Below are 15,302 nucleotides of genomic sequence, written 5' to 3'. Positions count from 1 at the left end.
GTTATGGTGATGATACAGAAGCAAAGATTTATGAGAAGAATGACGGTTTTGAAGGGATTCTATTATTCAGGCTGCAAATTGCAGGAAGAACCCCAGAATTGCATTTTTTCGCTTTCTCCAAAGATCCAAAAAAATTCATACATATTTTAATGTAGGCCTACTGACTTACATTTGGTATATGTTCTTAACATGGTTACGTTTCGGGTTTTTAGCTTTTTATTTCCTTTAACTATTAAGTTAAATTCTGTTGTAATGATTTCAGATGTAAAAAAATAGGTTATAAATAGTCATCAAGAGGACTTACTGCAATAAAATACAAAATATTTCAGTACAAATTGCTGCCCATGCACAGAACACTTCGAGAACAGCCAGGTTATGAATTTCAATAAGAACTTATTAAAACGTCTACAGTCGAGCGAGATAGCTCAGCCAGTAACATATGAGACTCACATTCGGGAGATCCAATGTTCAAACTCCAAAACCGGCCATTCTGACAAGGGTGTTTCATGGTTTCTCTCAGTCACTAAGGCAAATATCCGATTGGAAATTTACATACCTATGTTTCATTGCCACCTTAATCACCAATATCATACACATTAAAACAACATCTAAATCAGGTACATATAAATCAAAGCTTATGAAAAGAACTACATTGCTGTACTGACAGTATTGTTGGACATACGTAATTTATAATTTTTTTCTGCTTAACATTGGAAACATGGTCTTTCCTATCACTACACTCTGTACAATATTTACATTTCCGAATTGGAGAGTTGAATATGAGGCTTTTAAGAATTCTTAAAAATCCAAAACTTTTGCTTGTATTTAAAGCTCCAAAGCTCTCAGGTGTTGTTAAAAAGTGTGAATTAGAGTTTTTGTCAATAATTGGTAAAATCGCGGTGTGGGTATTTACCTATTCTTTGTTGGTGATTGTTGAATTGAATTTATTGTATATTACGACAAAATGAAGAGAAGTGACTTGGAGCATTTGAAATGTGGATATGGAGAAGACTAGAACGTGTGAAGTGGACAGAGAGAATAAGAAATGAAGCTGTGTTGGAAAGAGTGGGTGAAGAAAGAATGATGCTGAAGTTGATCAGAAAGAAAAAAAGAAATTGGTTTGGTCACTGCCTGAGAAGAAACTGCCTGCTGAAGGATGCACTGGAAGGAATGGTGAACTGGAGAAGAGTTAGGGGCACAAGAAGATATCAGATGATAGACGACATTAATATACATATGAATCATATGCAGAGACTAGGAGGAAGGCAGAAAATAGGAAAGATTGGAGAATGCTGGGTTTGCAGTGAAAGACCTGCCCTTGGGCAGAACACTATGAATGAATGAATGAATGAATGAATTCATTCTTTTAAAGAATTTTCAGGTTAGCCTTTTGCTACTTTTATTATCTCTTTATTTTACGAAATTCAAACTCTCAACAATAAACAAACTAGTAGCAGGTATCACATGGCATAGTATGGTATTAACATAAAATCGCAACAAACATAACAAAACACATGAAACCATAATGAAGACTAACATCCATGCTGGAGAAGAAATTCAAATCCATGATTATAACATCTACTTATTTAGAAATGTAATTTAAATTGCATCTTCAGAGTTCATATCTCACCTGCTGAACATACTGAGCAGGGAGCATGACATAACTACTGGCACCAGATGGCAAAATGGTGGTCCCTGACGTCATCTGGTTTACAGCAGAGGCTGACAGTGCCGCAACGTTCGACCCAGCTCTAAGCTGAGTTACTGGTGCAGATGCTGGTATCAATATCCTCTGTCCTGTCTGGCCAGTCGACTTGGGAACAACCTGAGCACAGACCATATTTGTATTTTGTATTCATTTGTTCCCTGTACAATCTATTACAGATTATAGGTTCGTCATTAGATACAAACACAAAATACAAATGCAAAACTTTATGTTAAAACAAGGAATTTATCGTAAGCAGTTCTTTATTTAACGTCCCATTTCAACTACAGGGGATAACAGCTATACTCTGTTCAGAATGTGAAATAAATTAACAATTGAGTGACTTCACGCCAATCATTCAAACCAACCAATCAAGTGACCAACTGCTACGGAAATTACAATGTTGCGAATTTGGTTTGTAATCATATGGTACCAGCTGGTACAGCCGTACGGCATTTATGGTATGGGGTTGGTGTGAAGAGTACTGGGTTCTGGTGTAGCAATTAACTTCACCATTATTTTGGAGTTTTGTTGTTGCTTTTATAAAAATGTGTGACCAACAGTGTGTGCAATGTAGTTTACAGTGTAATGTGCTGACGTCAATAAATTTTGCCTTCAGCCTTCTCATTCTGTGACAGGCTACAACATTATCAATCAGGAAGATTTCGTATCTAAATTACAAAAACAATAACCAGTTCATTGACTGTTACTCAGTTCTGATCCGTGGTACAGCAACAAAGTGAAATTAGGACATGATGAAATCACATGATCAATTATTTCGAGTGTTTTTTATATAGGCAACGTTAGTAAGTAGAATACTGATAATCACCAGACCACCATAGATAACAGACTGGAATCTGTGGATCCCTGAACTGAAAGCAAACATGAAATCGGTTACTTACTGTTCGAATGGCTGGAGTTGCAGGGGCTATGGGCACCATCTTGACAGTCTGCTGCTGTGTGCGCATAGCAGCCAGGGCGATGGGCTTGCCCCCACTCATAGCACTCACTGGTACCACAGTTGCAGCACGGGACTTACCAGTGCTTGTGACAGTTGTAGTGGTGCTTCCAGACGAGCTCACAAGTCGCACATACTGCAACTGCGAACAAATGTTTACGTGTAAGACTACCACAAGTTAGATCTCTGATTGATGACACACTTCTATCTATTTCAGCTGACTGATTTTAGTACATCTTTGACATGCATGTGTTACTGTAAGCAAAACTGAATTTATTCTAAACAGAATGGGAATGAAAGCAATAAAAGAAATGCAACTATAATAATGTGGCACCCATCTGAAATGATCTGGACGCGTCAGAAAGTTGCACGCGCATCTAGCGAGAAGGAAGGCGCGGGGAAACGGAAACTCGAGCTTCGGTAGGAGCTGTAGCGTGGTACGGAGCAAAGGGGGAAGAACTACAGTGACGGTGCGGAGCGGAGAGAGCAAGGGAAGCACTGAGAAGCGTATTCCTCTCGCAGATTCTGAAAGCCACGCCAATTGAAGACTCCAGAACATGTGATTTAATAAATAACACTGTGAGTGCCGACAGAAGGGTCAGTCGTGAGTCAGTCTACAAGTGAGTCTTCAAGCGAGCAAGGAAGCTAGTCTTCGAGAGCATCTGGAAGACCGGGGTTCGACATGCAGAGAACCGCAACTGGGAAGACCTGAGTTCGACGTGTCATGGACCGTAGTCGGAAGACCTGAGTTCGACGTGTGGTGGACCGCAACTGGCAAGACCTGGGTTCGATGTGCAGTGAACTTGAACAGTGAGCTAGAAGAACTAGCCAAGGCAAACAAACTGCGAACTGAGAACTGACAGTTTTGTTCTGCACATAGTGCATTGTGAATATTAATTGAAATTAGGAGTACACTGTTGTTCTTCTCAATAATACACGTGTATTGCCATTGTCGTCGTGTGGAGTGCAATAACGACTACTGTGTTGCTGTGTTGAGTGGAATACCCATTGTTGTAGGGTGAATTATTAAAAATAAAAGTCACATTGTTGTCGGGTGTGTGGTGGTTAACGCAAAATAAAAGTCACAATAATAATAATAATAATAATAATAATAATAATAATAATAATAATATAATGATGATGATAATGATGGGTGGTGGTGATATCTCGGCCTTATAAATGAAAAAGACAGGTTCTAATATAAGTACAGAACCAGACTCCTAACAGAAAAGAACATAATAGTGTTTGATATGTAATGACGCACTGTTCTCCCAATAGTGCTGCCAATCTGTAATTCTGTCACCAAATCTGATGTTTTAAGATGCTTGATACCAAAAACTGTCATTTAGTGACGAGTCGAAATTGTGGCATTTTAAAGTAACTGTGATGACAAATTTAGTGTTCTGGATAAATAATATTAAAATTATAATAATTATTAAGGCTATATACGAAACATTTAACACGTTTAAGGGAATGGAGAATCTACAGAGTCTTATTTGAAACTCGTGTCCGTGGCCTTCAGATATGTATTGAATATTTTCGTTATCAGTGACTTAACTAGACACCAAGATATCTCTAAGACTAAACATTGCTTCCACTGCCAGCCAGCCGACCACTGTTTACAATTTAGTTCTTCCCCGTCGTGACCTTGGAGTTGGATAATCACGTGCAGTTGCCCAATAGATCATTAATTATTGTGCAAGATAACGCCCAGCCTCCACACGTGAGTTTTCCCACGCAGTGTCAACCACAACCATATATTTATTTATAATTGAATCGGTTATTGTTGAAAGGAACTAAGTCCACATATTTTTTATGTGTACAATATATGTTGGTTTAATCTTCGATAGATTATCCACAAAAGTTTTTTTCGATTATCTCAAAACTTTAAAAAGTGGACTTAGTTCCTTTCAACAATAACCGATTCAATTATATTTCCCAGTATATATATAGGAATGTCTTGTGATATACTTGTTCTCAATGCTGTATTTTATTTACATGCATTTTTATATGTATTACGACGAAGGGCTCTCAATATTATACAAAAGTTTCCTGAAGAGGATTAAAAAATGAACTTTTTGTAAAGGGCTGAAGATAAAAGGGAATGCCGCAGGAGCGTTTTGTAAAGTGCTACGTAAGTTGAAATCACAGCAAAATTAGCAGACCTCGAGAAATATACTCACACACAAAAAAACGCGCAGAATCATTTCTTTCTAAACTGAAACCGTTATCATTTATTTCTAAACAGAAACCTTTAAAAATAATACAATACGAAAATAGCCGAGGGAAAAATAGGTCTCTTCGTAGCAGAACACTGTTCATTCAGTTTCAATGATCAACTGATCTTACAGTATGTGCACACCCTGTTTTGCGGATAGCTGTTAAACGTGAACTTAAAATGAAAAGAACTCAGTGTACTGGTGTTGTGTGAAATATCTTGGTTCCACAATTCGAAGAACTATTAACAAGCAATATTGATGATGGGAATAGAGTTTTGTGTCGGACGAGAGTAAATTACATTTAATTGGAATAATTAATTATAGGGCCTAAGGTACTTTTCTAAAGAAAAAATGTCGATAGTTGTTTAATACTTAGATTTCATTGAACTAGCTTGATTTAACTAGAGTATCGACATCTAAACAGTATTTACGAAATGTTATTTGAACATATTCTACCTACATGTTATAGAACAGAATCCGATTTCTTGACCAGAGTTTTTTTTAAGGAAGAGCCTGGTTGTTCGTCGATTTCTTAAATGATTCACTACGAGTCCAATCACTGTAGCATATAATGAGTTGCGACGAAGAATGAAATGAAATCACAGCATATTCAAAAAACTTTTTCGGAAGTTGCAGGTGGTCATATGCGATAAGAAGTGATGAAGTCTTCCAGGATTTTGGGACGTTATAAAGTGACGAAGACTTTACGTACATTGATCAATAACGGTTCCTTGCCTTTGAAGATAGTCCAGAGAAAGCAACATATGGCGATTTTCAAATGAATGTGCAGTTTTGAAACTTCAACAGTGGGCTGATTTAATTCATTTTGAACTGTCTCGAATGAAGGGACGGTAATTATTATACGGCACAAATGTTGTTTGAACTGCATAAAAATATTCTAAAAATTCGAGCAAAATAATAACATAAATAAATGGATAATAAAGGAAATGTTTGTTCCAAAGACAAACAGGAACATTTCGCGCAATCATTGAAATTTTCTTAAATCCCTATAACTTTTTTTATCGTATTGTGGAAAGAAAGTGTGATCACTTAACAGGGGGCGGAATTTAGCATATTTGTATGTTTTATTCCTTAGTCGTAAATCATTTATGCTATAATTATATAAACACATTTTACGCTATTTGCAACCAAAGCTGAATTTTTACAATATACATATATATATATATATATATATATATATATATATATTTAAGGGCTTAATGCATATTCCAGCTTTTGGCACATATAGAAGCATAATTTGTTATTTTTAGTAAGCAGGTGGTTAAATCAATATTAAGAACACAGAAAATAGGAAAAATGGAATACAGAAGAAACGCAGGCACTGAAACACAATACAGTAGTTTTATTTTATTTACTGCAATCTGACAACATGCAGACAGTGCACTGTTGTCGGCGAATCATTATGGTCTGAAGACAGGTTTGACACCAATAGGATATTATGATGGATGAAAATTGAGATTAATGGAACAGATAATCAAAACAAGCGGTGGTTCTTATTGTCTACTTCAAGATTTTGACAGTTGTCACGAGAACTCTGCAAAATGCCAGGTGCAGAAGTTACAAAGTATTTATACACATTTTTGCGCTAGCTAAACTCGACTTTCGCCACCTGTCAATAATAATATGGGCACGTTAACGCAATTTTCTACTTTCTACTTACCAAGTGTCAAATCGGAATAGCCTATTTCATTTTATATGGTGACAAGTTAGAGAAACTTCAACAGTGTGTAGAGTGCATTGTATTTTAGAACAGCTTAGCCGCAAGAAAATTATTAATTTTGAATTACTTTTTTCAACGATGGCAAGACGAAAAATGTGTCAGAAATGTATTGCTTACGTAGTGGGTTGAAGAACACGCAACTTTTAACAAATGATGGTGTCTCAATATTTGTATGTATAACAGAAAAATCATCAATAATAGTAAATTGCTCAACATAAAGTACGAAATAAAACAAGACTTTTCCCCCCAAATTTTAACAGTGCATATTTTGTTATTTTAGTGCTTATGTGCACGCTTACTTTGCCGTTTTTTATTGCATATCAATACGCCCTCCTACTAATTAGTGTTAAATAATTTTAACAACCAAACAAAAACGCAATTATATAAATTTCTCTTTAAATAGCTTTTACAATTTCTATTGTCTCTGAAGGATACAATGGATGGAATGGTGAACGGAAGAAAAGAATTTAGGGCATAAGAAATCGGATGATAGACGACATTAAGATAGAGTATATAGATCATATGCGGAGACTAAGAGGAAAGCAGAAAATAGGAAAGACTGGAGAATGCTGGTTTGCAATGCATTGGGCAGAAGACTATAAATGAAAGGTCTCTATGTTCTTATTGTTTCATTTTGTTCCTTTTTATAAGGCTGATCTTTTTTTCTATAGCCTATTATATCAATTATTCTGAACCTGGAGAGCCGCGAGCATGAACATAATAATAATAATAATAATAATAATAATAATAATAATAATAATAATAATAATAAATACACAACTCAACCAACTACTGTTATCTTGAAGTCTCTAATCTTACCTGTCAGAAATCGGACCCTTGGTTTCGTTAGACGTCGTCTTCTTACCTGTCTTGCGCCTGGAACCTGGAGCTGAGCGATGTTGCCCGAGGTCCCAACTACGTTTTGAGTGGCTGGTATCCGAATCACTTGCCCTGTCCCCGTCGAAGACGTCAACATCGTTCCAGGCTTCAAAGAACCCTGCAATTATAACCAGAATAGTTGTGTATAACTTACACTGCAACGCCAAGCTGCAGACTGAGTAATGTGAGGGGTGTTACATTTCCAACAGATGGTGACTAATTGTTGAATACAAATCCGAACACGTGTGCATTCCAATAGCAGCTGTTGGCGGAATTCCGATTGTTATGGTTATGGAGAAATATGACATTAGTGACTAATGCGCTGGCAATAACTTATGATGGTGACACTATTTTAAACATACCACTGTCTGATGTTAAACACGTTTTACAGAAAAATTCATATACTCGTACAGTATAATAGGCTATATTAATTTCATACAATAAAAGAAACCTAAGTAACAATAAAATACATATCCAGTTCACCCAGTTCGATTTGTCACTCTACTTTCATATCGCAAATGTTAATACACTATTATGTAATTATTGTAACAAATTATTATTATTATTATTATTATTATTATTATTATTATTATTACTTATGGCTTTTAAGGAACCTGGAGGTTCATTGCCGCCCACACATAAGCCTGCCAACGGTCCCTACCCTAAGCAAGATTAATTCAATCTCTACAATCATATCCCACTTTCCTCAAATCAATTTTAATATTATCTTCCCATCTACCTCTTGGCTTCCCCAAAGGTCTTTTTCCCACCGGTCTCCCAACTAACACTCTCCTACATTTCTGGATTCGCCCATACGTGCTATTATTATTATTATTATTATTATTATTAATCCCTCCACTCTTCTTTCATGAGCTCGTTACGCCAAGTTGTTATCTTCAGCGAAGACTGAAAAACATTAGTGAAATCAGCTAAGTCCAGGATTGCCGATGTATGGTCCAGATTTTTCGGTTTGAAAAAAAGTGTCCCGCTCGATGTTTATAAGGATAATGTATGTTTGCTTTGTTCACGAAATGAAAAATGTGTGTAAAGTCTAATGTATTTCTTCTATTCTATATTTTAATTATTATATTATATTGTTTCCAGATCATAACAACTTTTCGTATTATACAAAATACCGTACAGGTATCTGGACAGTCATAGGCATGTCTGCAATAGTATCGCTATTTGTATTATTTTTTATTGTATTGCTGTTATTATTGTCATTTTTAACGAGTAAGACCGGAAACAGTTCGATTGCACTGGATAATAACAGTGGAAACTATTCTTCATAAGACAATTAAGCAGTAAAAGTTCTGCACAAATGGATAAACGTTCAAACCTTGTACAGTGTACGCATTATATTCTAATTAATTAGTGTATTATAGTAAATATGTATGATCATTTAAATGTCACTGTGTTGTTTAGTCCAGGGGTTCCCAACCAGTGTGTCGCGCAACCCCATGGAGTGTGTCGTGAAATTTTGGAACTCAAAAATAAATTTCATGCTATCCAGAAAGTCCCATTACAACGAAGTCTTTGATATGGTATATTTTACTTTGAGACAGACTTTACCAATGAAACGTGAAACATCTGCAACAATGCTCAGTTTAATTTTTTTTTTTTTCCTGGCGATAATTCGAATGAAAGTAAACACCTGCAACAAAGCTTGGTAATTCGTTTACTCTCCCCACTTAGTAATAATCAGAATCTAGAATCGTTAGAACAGATAGTGCGATTTTTTTTATCAAAAGTGCTTTATTTAGATTTTTATGGACAAATTTTTTATTTAAAAAACATAATCTGAATTAAGTTCTGGGTTAGATGACAGCAGTGCTAATTCAAATAATGTGAGCGAAAGTTTCCTTCGGGGTTCGCAAGAACGTACTGCGTTTCGTAAATATTATAGTGATGAATACTTGCAGCAATATGGTTTTACGTGATGTGGAGATTAATATAAATAAAATCCCGAGTGTCTTACATGCGGAAATGTTTCGTCAAAGCAGTCGATGGTGCTGAATAAACTAAAAAGACATTTAGAACTGTCGTTTTCAACGTCATACTTATGTGAATCAGCATTTTTTACCATGAAAATAGTGAACTCCAAAACAAAGTAACAGACTGCTGCATCTTGAAGATGATTTACGTCTTGGCCTGTTAATCATAAGGCCACATATAGGGAAACTCTATGCAACCCACCAAGCGCAGACTTTACACTAATTTAAATAGGTGCATATCCAAAAACGACAACAAAAATCTTTTATCGGACAACCAGCATAGACAGGATGAATTTTTTTACATACACCTTTGTTTTTTTCTAAAGCCACTCAAGTTGCTGCTTGTTTTTTTGTTTTTTGTTTTTCGATTGCGTGTTAACATCGACCTATTTACAATACTGGATGTCCGACACTACATAGAAATTGTTATAAGTGCTCTTTTCTAACGGAACACTCTGGAACGGCATTCTGGTACCTTTTTGTTACATTTTTCATCATGGAACCGAAATGTGTGTCAATAATTATATTTTTACAATTATTTTTCTTGAATTCCGCTTAGACCTCGAAAGTTTTATCTGGACGAATGACAAAATTCCCGTGCAGTGAACAGTAACCATCTGCCCGTCCGCTATAAAATATTCTATACAGAGTTCCACCACCTTTTTCTCCAGAAGAAAAGCACTGGTGGTTTAATAAAAACAAATAAGAGTGTCGCGATATCGTGGGCGCACAGTAAAGTGTGCCGTCAGTCAAAAGAGGTTGGGAACCACTGGTTTAGTCAACTGTCCGAAGACAGGACGGTCTGAACCCCATAAGTGATACCAAGAAGGCATCGCTTATAAGGCAACTAGGCCAGGAGATAATGGGATAGGGTGGCCAGCTCCTTTCTCTCTCCAGTGCATACATCGCCACTAGCTATATATTACACTAGTCAGACTTCAGATGCATACAAACAATTGTTCTTTCTCTGACACACATCGTCAAGTGAAGTGTACTGTCAGATAATAGATGTGCCTATCAGCCAGAACCTCAATCAGAGGACATAAATGTCATTATGATGTCCCAATATTCTAAACAGTCTAGCCGTTTCGTCCATCCACTGATATTCTCTTAATAAACAATAAGTTGCAATACGTAATACTATTAAGAGAATTGCAATAATTATTTTTAAACCTTTTTTAATTTTACTGTTACAATAAATAAAAAATGGGTCTGTGCTTTCTTGCGCCAAATAATTACACCAATAGTTTTCTGTATTACTGCTGTTTTTTTCAGACGCCTTTAATTTGAAAAAATTATCACGTTTGATGGACTTTCTGTACTAGTTCACAAATACCGTGCAGAGCAATAAACGACAAGCGCTATAGCAGGTTTGTTGTCCACCACATTCACAACTAAATTTCCATCATTAATAAGAATTAAAATAATAGTTACTAATGATGATCATATTGACCAACTTACTCCATTACCTCTTGGCTTAGTTATCTCATGAGTGATGCCTTATTGGTGTCACTTGTGAGGTTCAAACCTGTCTTTGGACAGTTGACTAAACAACAACAATAATAATGACGGGTACTCTGTTTTAACTTATACGAATTTAAAACCAGAGTTGTTAGGTAAGGGTCAAAGAGTCGAAGCTGGGACCAAATAGTATTTAGTATTTATTTATGTAACCTGGTAGAGATAAGGCCGTCAGGCATTCTCTGCCCCTATATCAGGGAGTAGAGGTAACTACCGCAAGAACTCCGTCTCGGTAATTTTGCCAATCAGGTACAAATACTATTTTACACACGGCCTAACTGCTTTCTCTATGCTTCTGCATTTACAGGGGCATTAACGTATGAGCCATGAAAACGCGAATTATTTTATGAGTTATGATTGTAAAACTGATTCAACAATGTCATGTTATATTAAATGCAAGAATGGTATATCTAACATGCGAAGAATTTTACGTGTGGCTCATTTTTGTAATTGGGTTTACTTGATTAAATGCGAGAAAAATTGTTAAGTGAGATAATTATTACGCCCGTTTATAATGGTACGTCTTGACTGTCTATTCATAACTATTCACTAGTGTTGAAAATTAATGATTTGTAAATGTAATATTTACAATCTCAAATCACTGGTCATTTCATCCCGGCCGAATCTGACAGGGACAAAGGAACATGTCTCTGAAAACTGAACTGTCCCAGCCAAATAGGGACGTCTGGTCAACTTATATCAGATGTATGATAAATGAAGGTCATGATTATACAACTTCATGCTTTGTATGATGTATGATCCTAACTGAAATACGTAAGTAGGCTATATGATAATTTTGAATTGCGTCTTTTTTCGATTTAGAATGTCTGACTATGCGATGAAATATTTTTATATTTCCACATCTGCATAAGGAGATACTGCATTATAAGCCATGTCCAACAATGGAATTATTGCGTTCAAATTTACATTTGCTGATGGTTAGCGCTATATCCATTATAATTTAATCTAAGAAACACATATCATAATATAATTAAGAATAATAAAGATGTTTAAAAAATGCATGAAATGTTATGAGAAAATGAATTAATCGGATTCTATGTTACTGTTTAAAATTTATAGATATCGTCCTACTGAAATGGTTAACGTCGGCATTCAAGGAATTATTTTGCCTGTACCGCAAAAAAAAATAAGCGCGCCCCTCCTTTAGGTAATATTGTCACGTTTGCTCGTTTGTAATGTTTCAATTGTTTAAGTATGACTACTGTATGTCTCCCCATTGAATTTATATTAACCTGATCATCAGATGCATCATTTCTGACGTTTAAATTATCATTAATTAGTGTAAATAACTATACATTACTTTAAATTTCTATTCAATAATCACTGTTTAAACTCTAAGCCATTCATTCCGAATTTTGGTTTTTTGTTTACCTTATTTTTTTTTGTGTGTGTGTGTGTGTTTTGGGCCCCTTTGTACAATTTTACTTACTGTTTGCCTGCTTAACCTAACTGCCTTTGCAGTTGCAGCCGTTTCCCAAGTGGTGTATTTTTAATAATCCATATATCGAAGTATCCTCAGTCTTTATTCAAATATTTTGGAGATGACTTGTTTTGGTCACTTTTCCTGCTGCTCCCAACATTATTATTAAGGTTTTCTAAAGGTTAACGTCGGCACATAAAAGAAAAGCGGGGTTTCTTTACATAATTAACACCATCCGCGGGGATGGGATTTCTAGCTATGCACTATTATCACGTATTTCTCCTTCATCGGTAAACATTAGAATTATATTGTTGTTGTTGTTTAGTCAACTATCGAAGACAGTCTGAACCTCACTGAGGCAACTAGGCCAGGAGATAATGGGTAGGGTGGCCAGTTCCTTTCCCCTTAGAATTGTAGTATATACCTCTTCACTTACACTGTTAAAAAGAATAATTGTATGTGTCTCTAATTATATAGGATATGTATACAGAACGCTACTAGCACCTATAAACTCGAGAAGATACCTGATTAATTAAATGTAGTATGTAGTTAAGACACAGTTCGGCAACATGGAAATGACTCCATGTGGACTAAGAAAAAATAACAATATGATTGGCGACAATGCCATGCTAATTGGCGCGGCTCGACAAAGCAAACTTCCTCTGCGTGGCTAGCAATCAAAGAGATGCCGAATGCTAACCTTTAGAGAGCGACGGTCTTCAGAACGGCTGTCATCGCTGCTAGGAGCATTGCCATCATGGTTGCCATTGTAACTTTCCCAGGGCCTCCACATGTCGATCCAGTACACAATACACTTATTTCGTACGTCTATGTAAGCTACAGGGTGACAACAGACTAAACATAACGCTTAAGTTACTGCTCAGCGCATGACGTCATACTTTTACGCCCACGAGAGGGGTAACAGAGAGGAAGACCATTTTACACATTAAGATTGACCTGAAATACGCTAATATAGTACGAATACAACAATGCTATATTACTATATCTAGAGCAAACCGTACTTCATAGGAGCAGACCCTTTACTCTTCAAGAGTTTCATGACGACTTAAATCTCACTTCAGTACGACCGGTAGCAGTGACGCCAATCTGTCAGCTACTCATTATGATACCAACAATTTTAAGTTATGGTATTTTATGGTACGACAAAACTACAGTTAAATAAAAACAGATATTTACTATGTGCGACAATTTGTTCCTCTTATTTATGAGTACCACATTTTATTACGCTTTTAATGTAATTACGAACAACATACTGTATATATGAGTAGCTATTAATTTATAACAACATACTTTCTTAATAAAAATTAATATTTTGAACTAATCGTAGGTCTATTCCTGTGTATGGAAAAACCTGAGAAATTTGTTATCAATGTTGATTAGAAGACTGCGCGTTTTCTTTTCATATAGTTGCGTATAACAGAAATATCTGTTGTCGTCGAGTCATTACACAATTTACAAGAGGTCTTAAATACAGGTCCCAACCAGGGCTTGAAGCCACGTTGATTTTTTCAACAGATTCTATACTTATGTTTTCGATGTTTTGGACGTTCATATTTCCACGCATCTTCGTATCAATTTATTTCCTGATGATTTTTATGGGGCATTTATTGTATCTTCTTCACTAGATTCCATTGTAGCGAATAAAAATAAATTATTCACTGTGAACAACTGACACAAATTTAATGTAGGCTATCTCAATAATGAAAAATAACTGGACGCAGGTGTTTGCTAAATTAATATGAATAATTGAGTCATTGTTCAGCGGCGAGTTCTCGGCTTTGTTTCGGCAACTTTGCATGCAAAACTTGAATTGCAACAACATTAATTTAATTTTATGAACTTCCTTTATTAAAAGGCTGTCAAGACTGACAAAGTGTACTAGATATTTATGAACATGTATAGATATAAATAAGAAACATGTAACTCGAAAAAATAACCACCTGGCAATTTATTGCTAGATAAACTGAAGAGAGAAGTATAACACAACATTTTCATATTTTTGTTCACACACCTGTGGAGTAACAGCGCGTTTGGCGCCAAACCAGGTGGTCAGGGTTCGAATCCCGGTCGGGGCAAGTTACCTGGTTGAGGTTTTTCCGGGGTTTTCCCTCATCCCAATATGAACAAATGCTGGGTAACTATCAGTGTTGGATCCCGGACTCATTTCACTGGCATTATCACCTTCATTCCATTCAAACTCTAAATAACCTGAGTGTTGATACAGTGTTGTAAAATAACCCACTAAAAAAATAACCCACATGGTACATTCAGCTAAATTATGGTATGCGTAACATACTTATGGTACGGTTGGCAATACTAACCGGTAGGAACACTTGGTTTCTGCGCACTTTGAAATGTTTGTTGTAGGGCTATAACAATATTTCTGAACTGCACTAGAAACACAACAATAAGAGACATTGCAACCTTGACTTACGGTTTGCCACGGTGAGTAACAAACGCAATGAGCGATGTTAAGCTTGAGTATCAAAGGGTTGCCGACGTTAACGTTTGAGTGGAATAATTTACGTAATTTCGTCTGCATGCTTCCGATAGGATTCGTCTTCAGTTACTCATTATTGCCATTACTCAGTTCCGTTCTAGCGGCAGCACCATGCAAGTTTGTGTGTTAAAAAAAAAAAAAAAAAATATTACGTGTCATTAAAAATGTAGGCTATCTTAACATTTGTTAAATAACTGTATAAGGTCATTTTGACGAGTAACTTATGAAGGGGGGGGGGGGGAAAGAGTCATTCGAATTACAAAAATATTTTTGTTACGAGCGAATATTTTTATTTTTGGATCCAGCAAGATTCTTCTTCTTCT

General features: G+C 36.0%; 1 protein-coding gene across 1 annotated transcript in view; it reads right to left on the bottom strand.

Annotated features, from left to right (window-relative positions):
* Positions 1-15,302, bottom strand: part of LOC138712100 (protein lin-54 homolog) — a 53,237-nt gene that overhangs the window by 18,569 nt on the left and 19,366 nt on the right. Inside the window, exons 5-7 of the mRNA XM_069843498.1 lie at positions 7,489-7,620; positions 2,608-2,805; positions 1,631-1,825 (exon numbers count right to left, since the gene is read on the bottom strand). Coding sequence (XP_069699599.1) covers positions 1,631-1,825; positions 2,608-2,805; positions 7,489-7,620 — 525 coding nt within the window. The remainder of the gene's footprint in view (positions 1-1,630; positions 1,826-2,607; positions 2,806-7,488; positions 7,621-15,302) is intronic.

The sequence above is a fragment of the Periplaneta americana genome, chromosome 13 (genome assembly GCF_040183065.1).
Source record: "Periplaneta americana isolate PAMFEO1 chromosome 13, P.americana_PAMFEO1_priV1, whole genome shotgun sequence".
Classification (NCBI taxonomy): domain Eukaryota; kingdom Metazoa; phylum Arthropoda; class Insecta; order Blattodea; family Blattidae; genus Periplaneta; species Periplaneta americana.
This window is presented reverse-complemented; position numbering and strand designations above follow the sequence as displayed.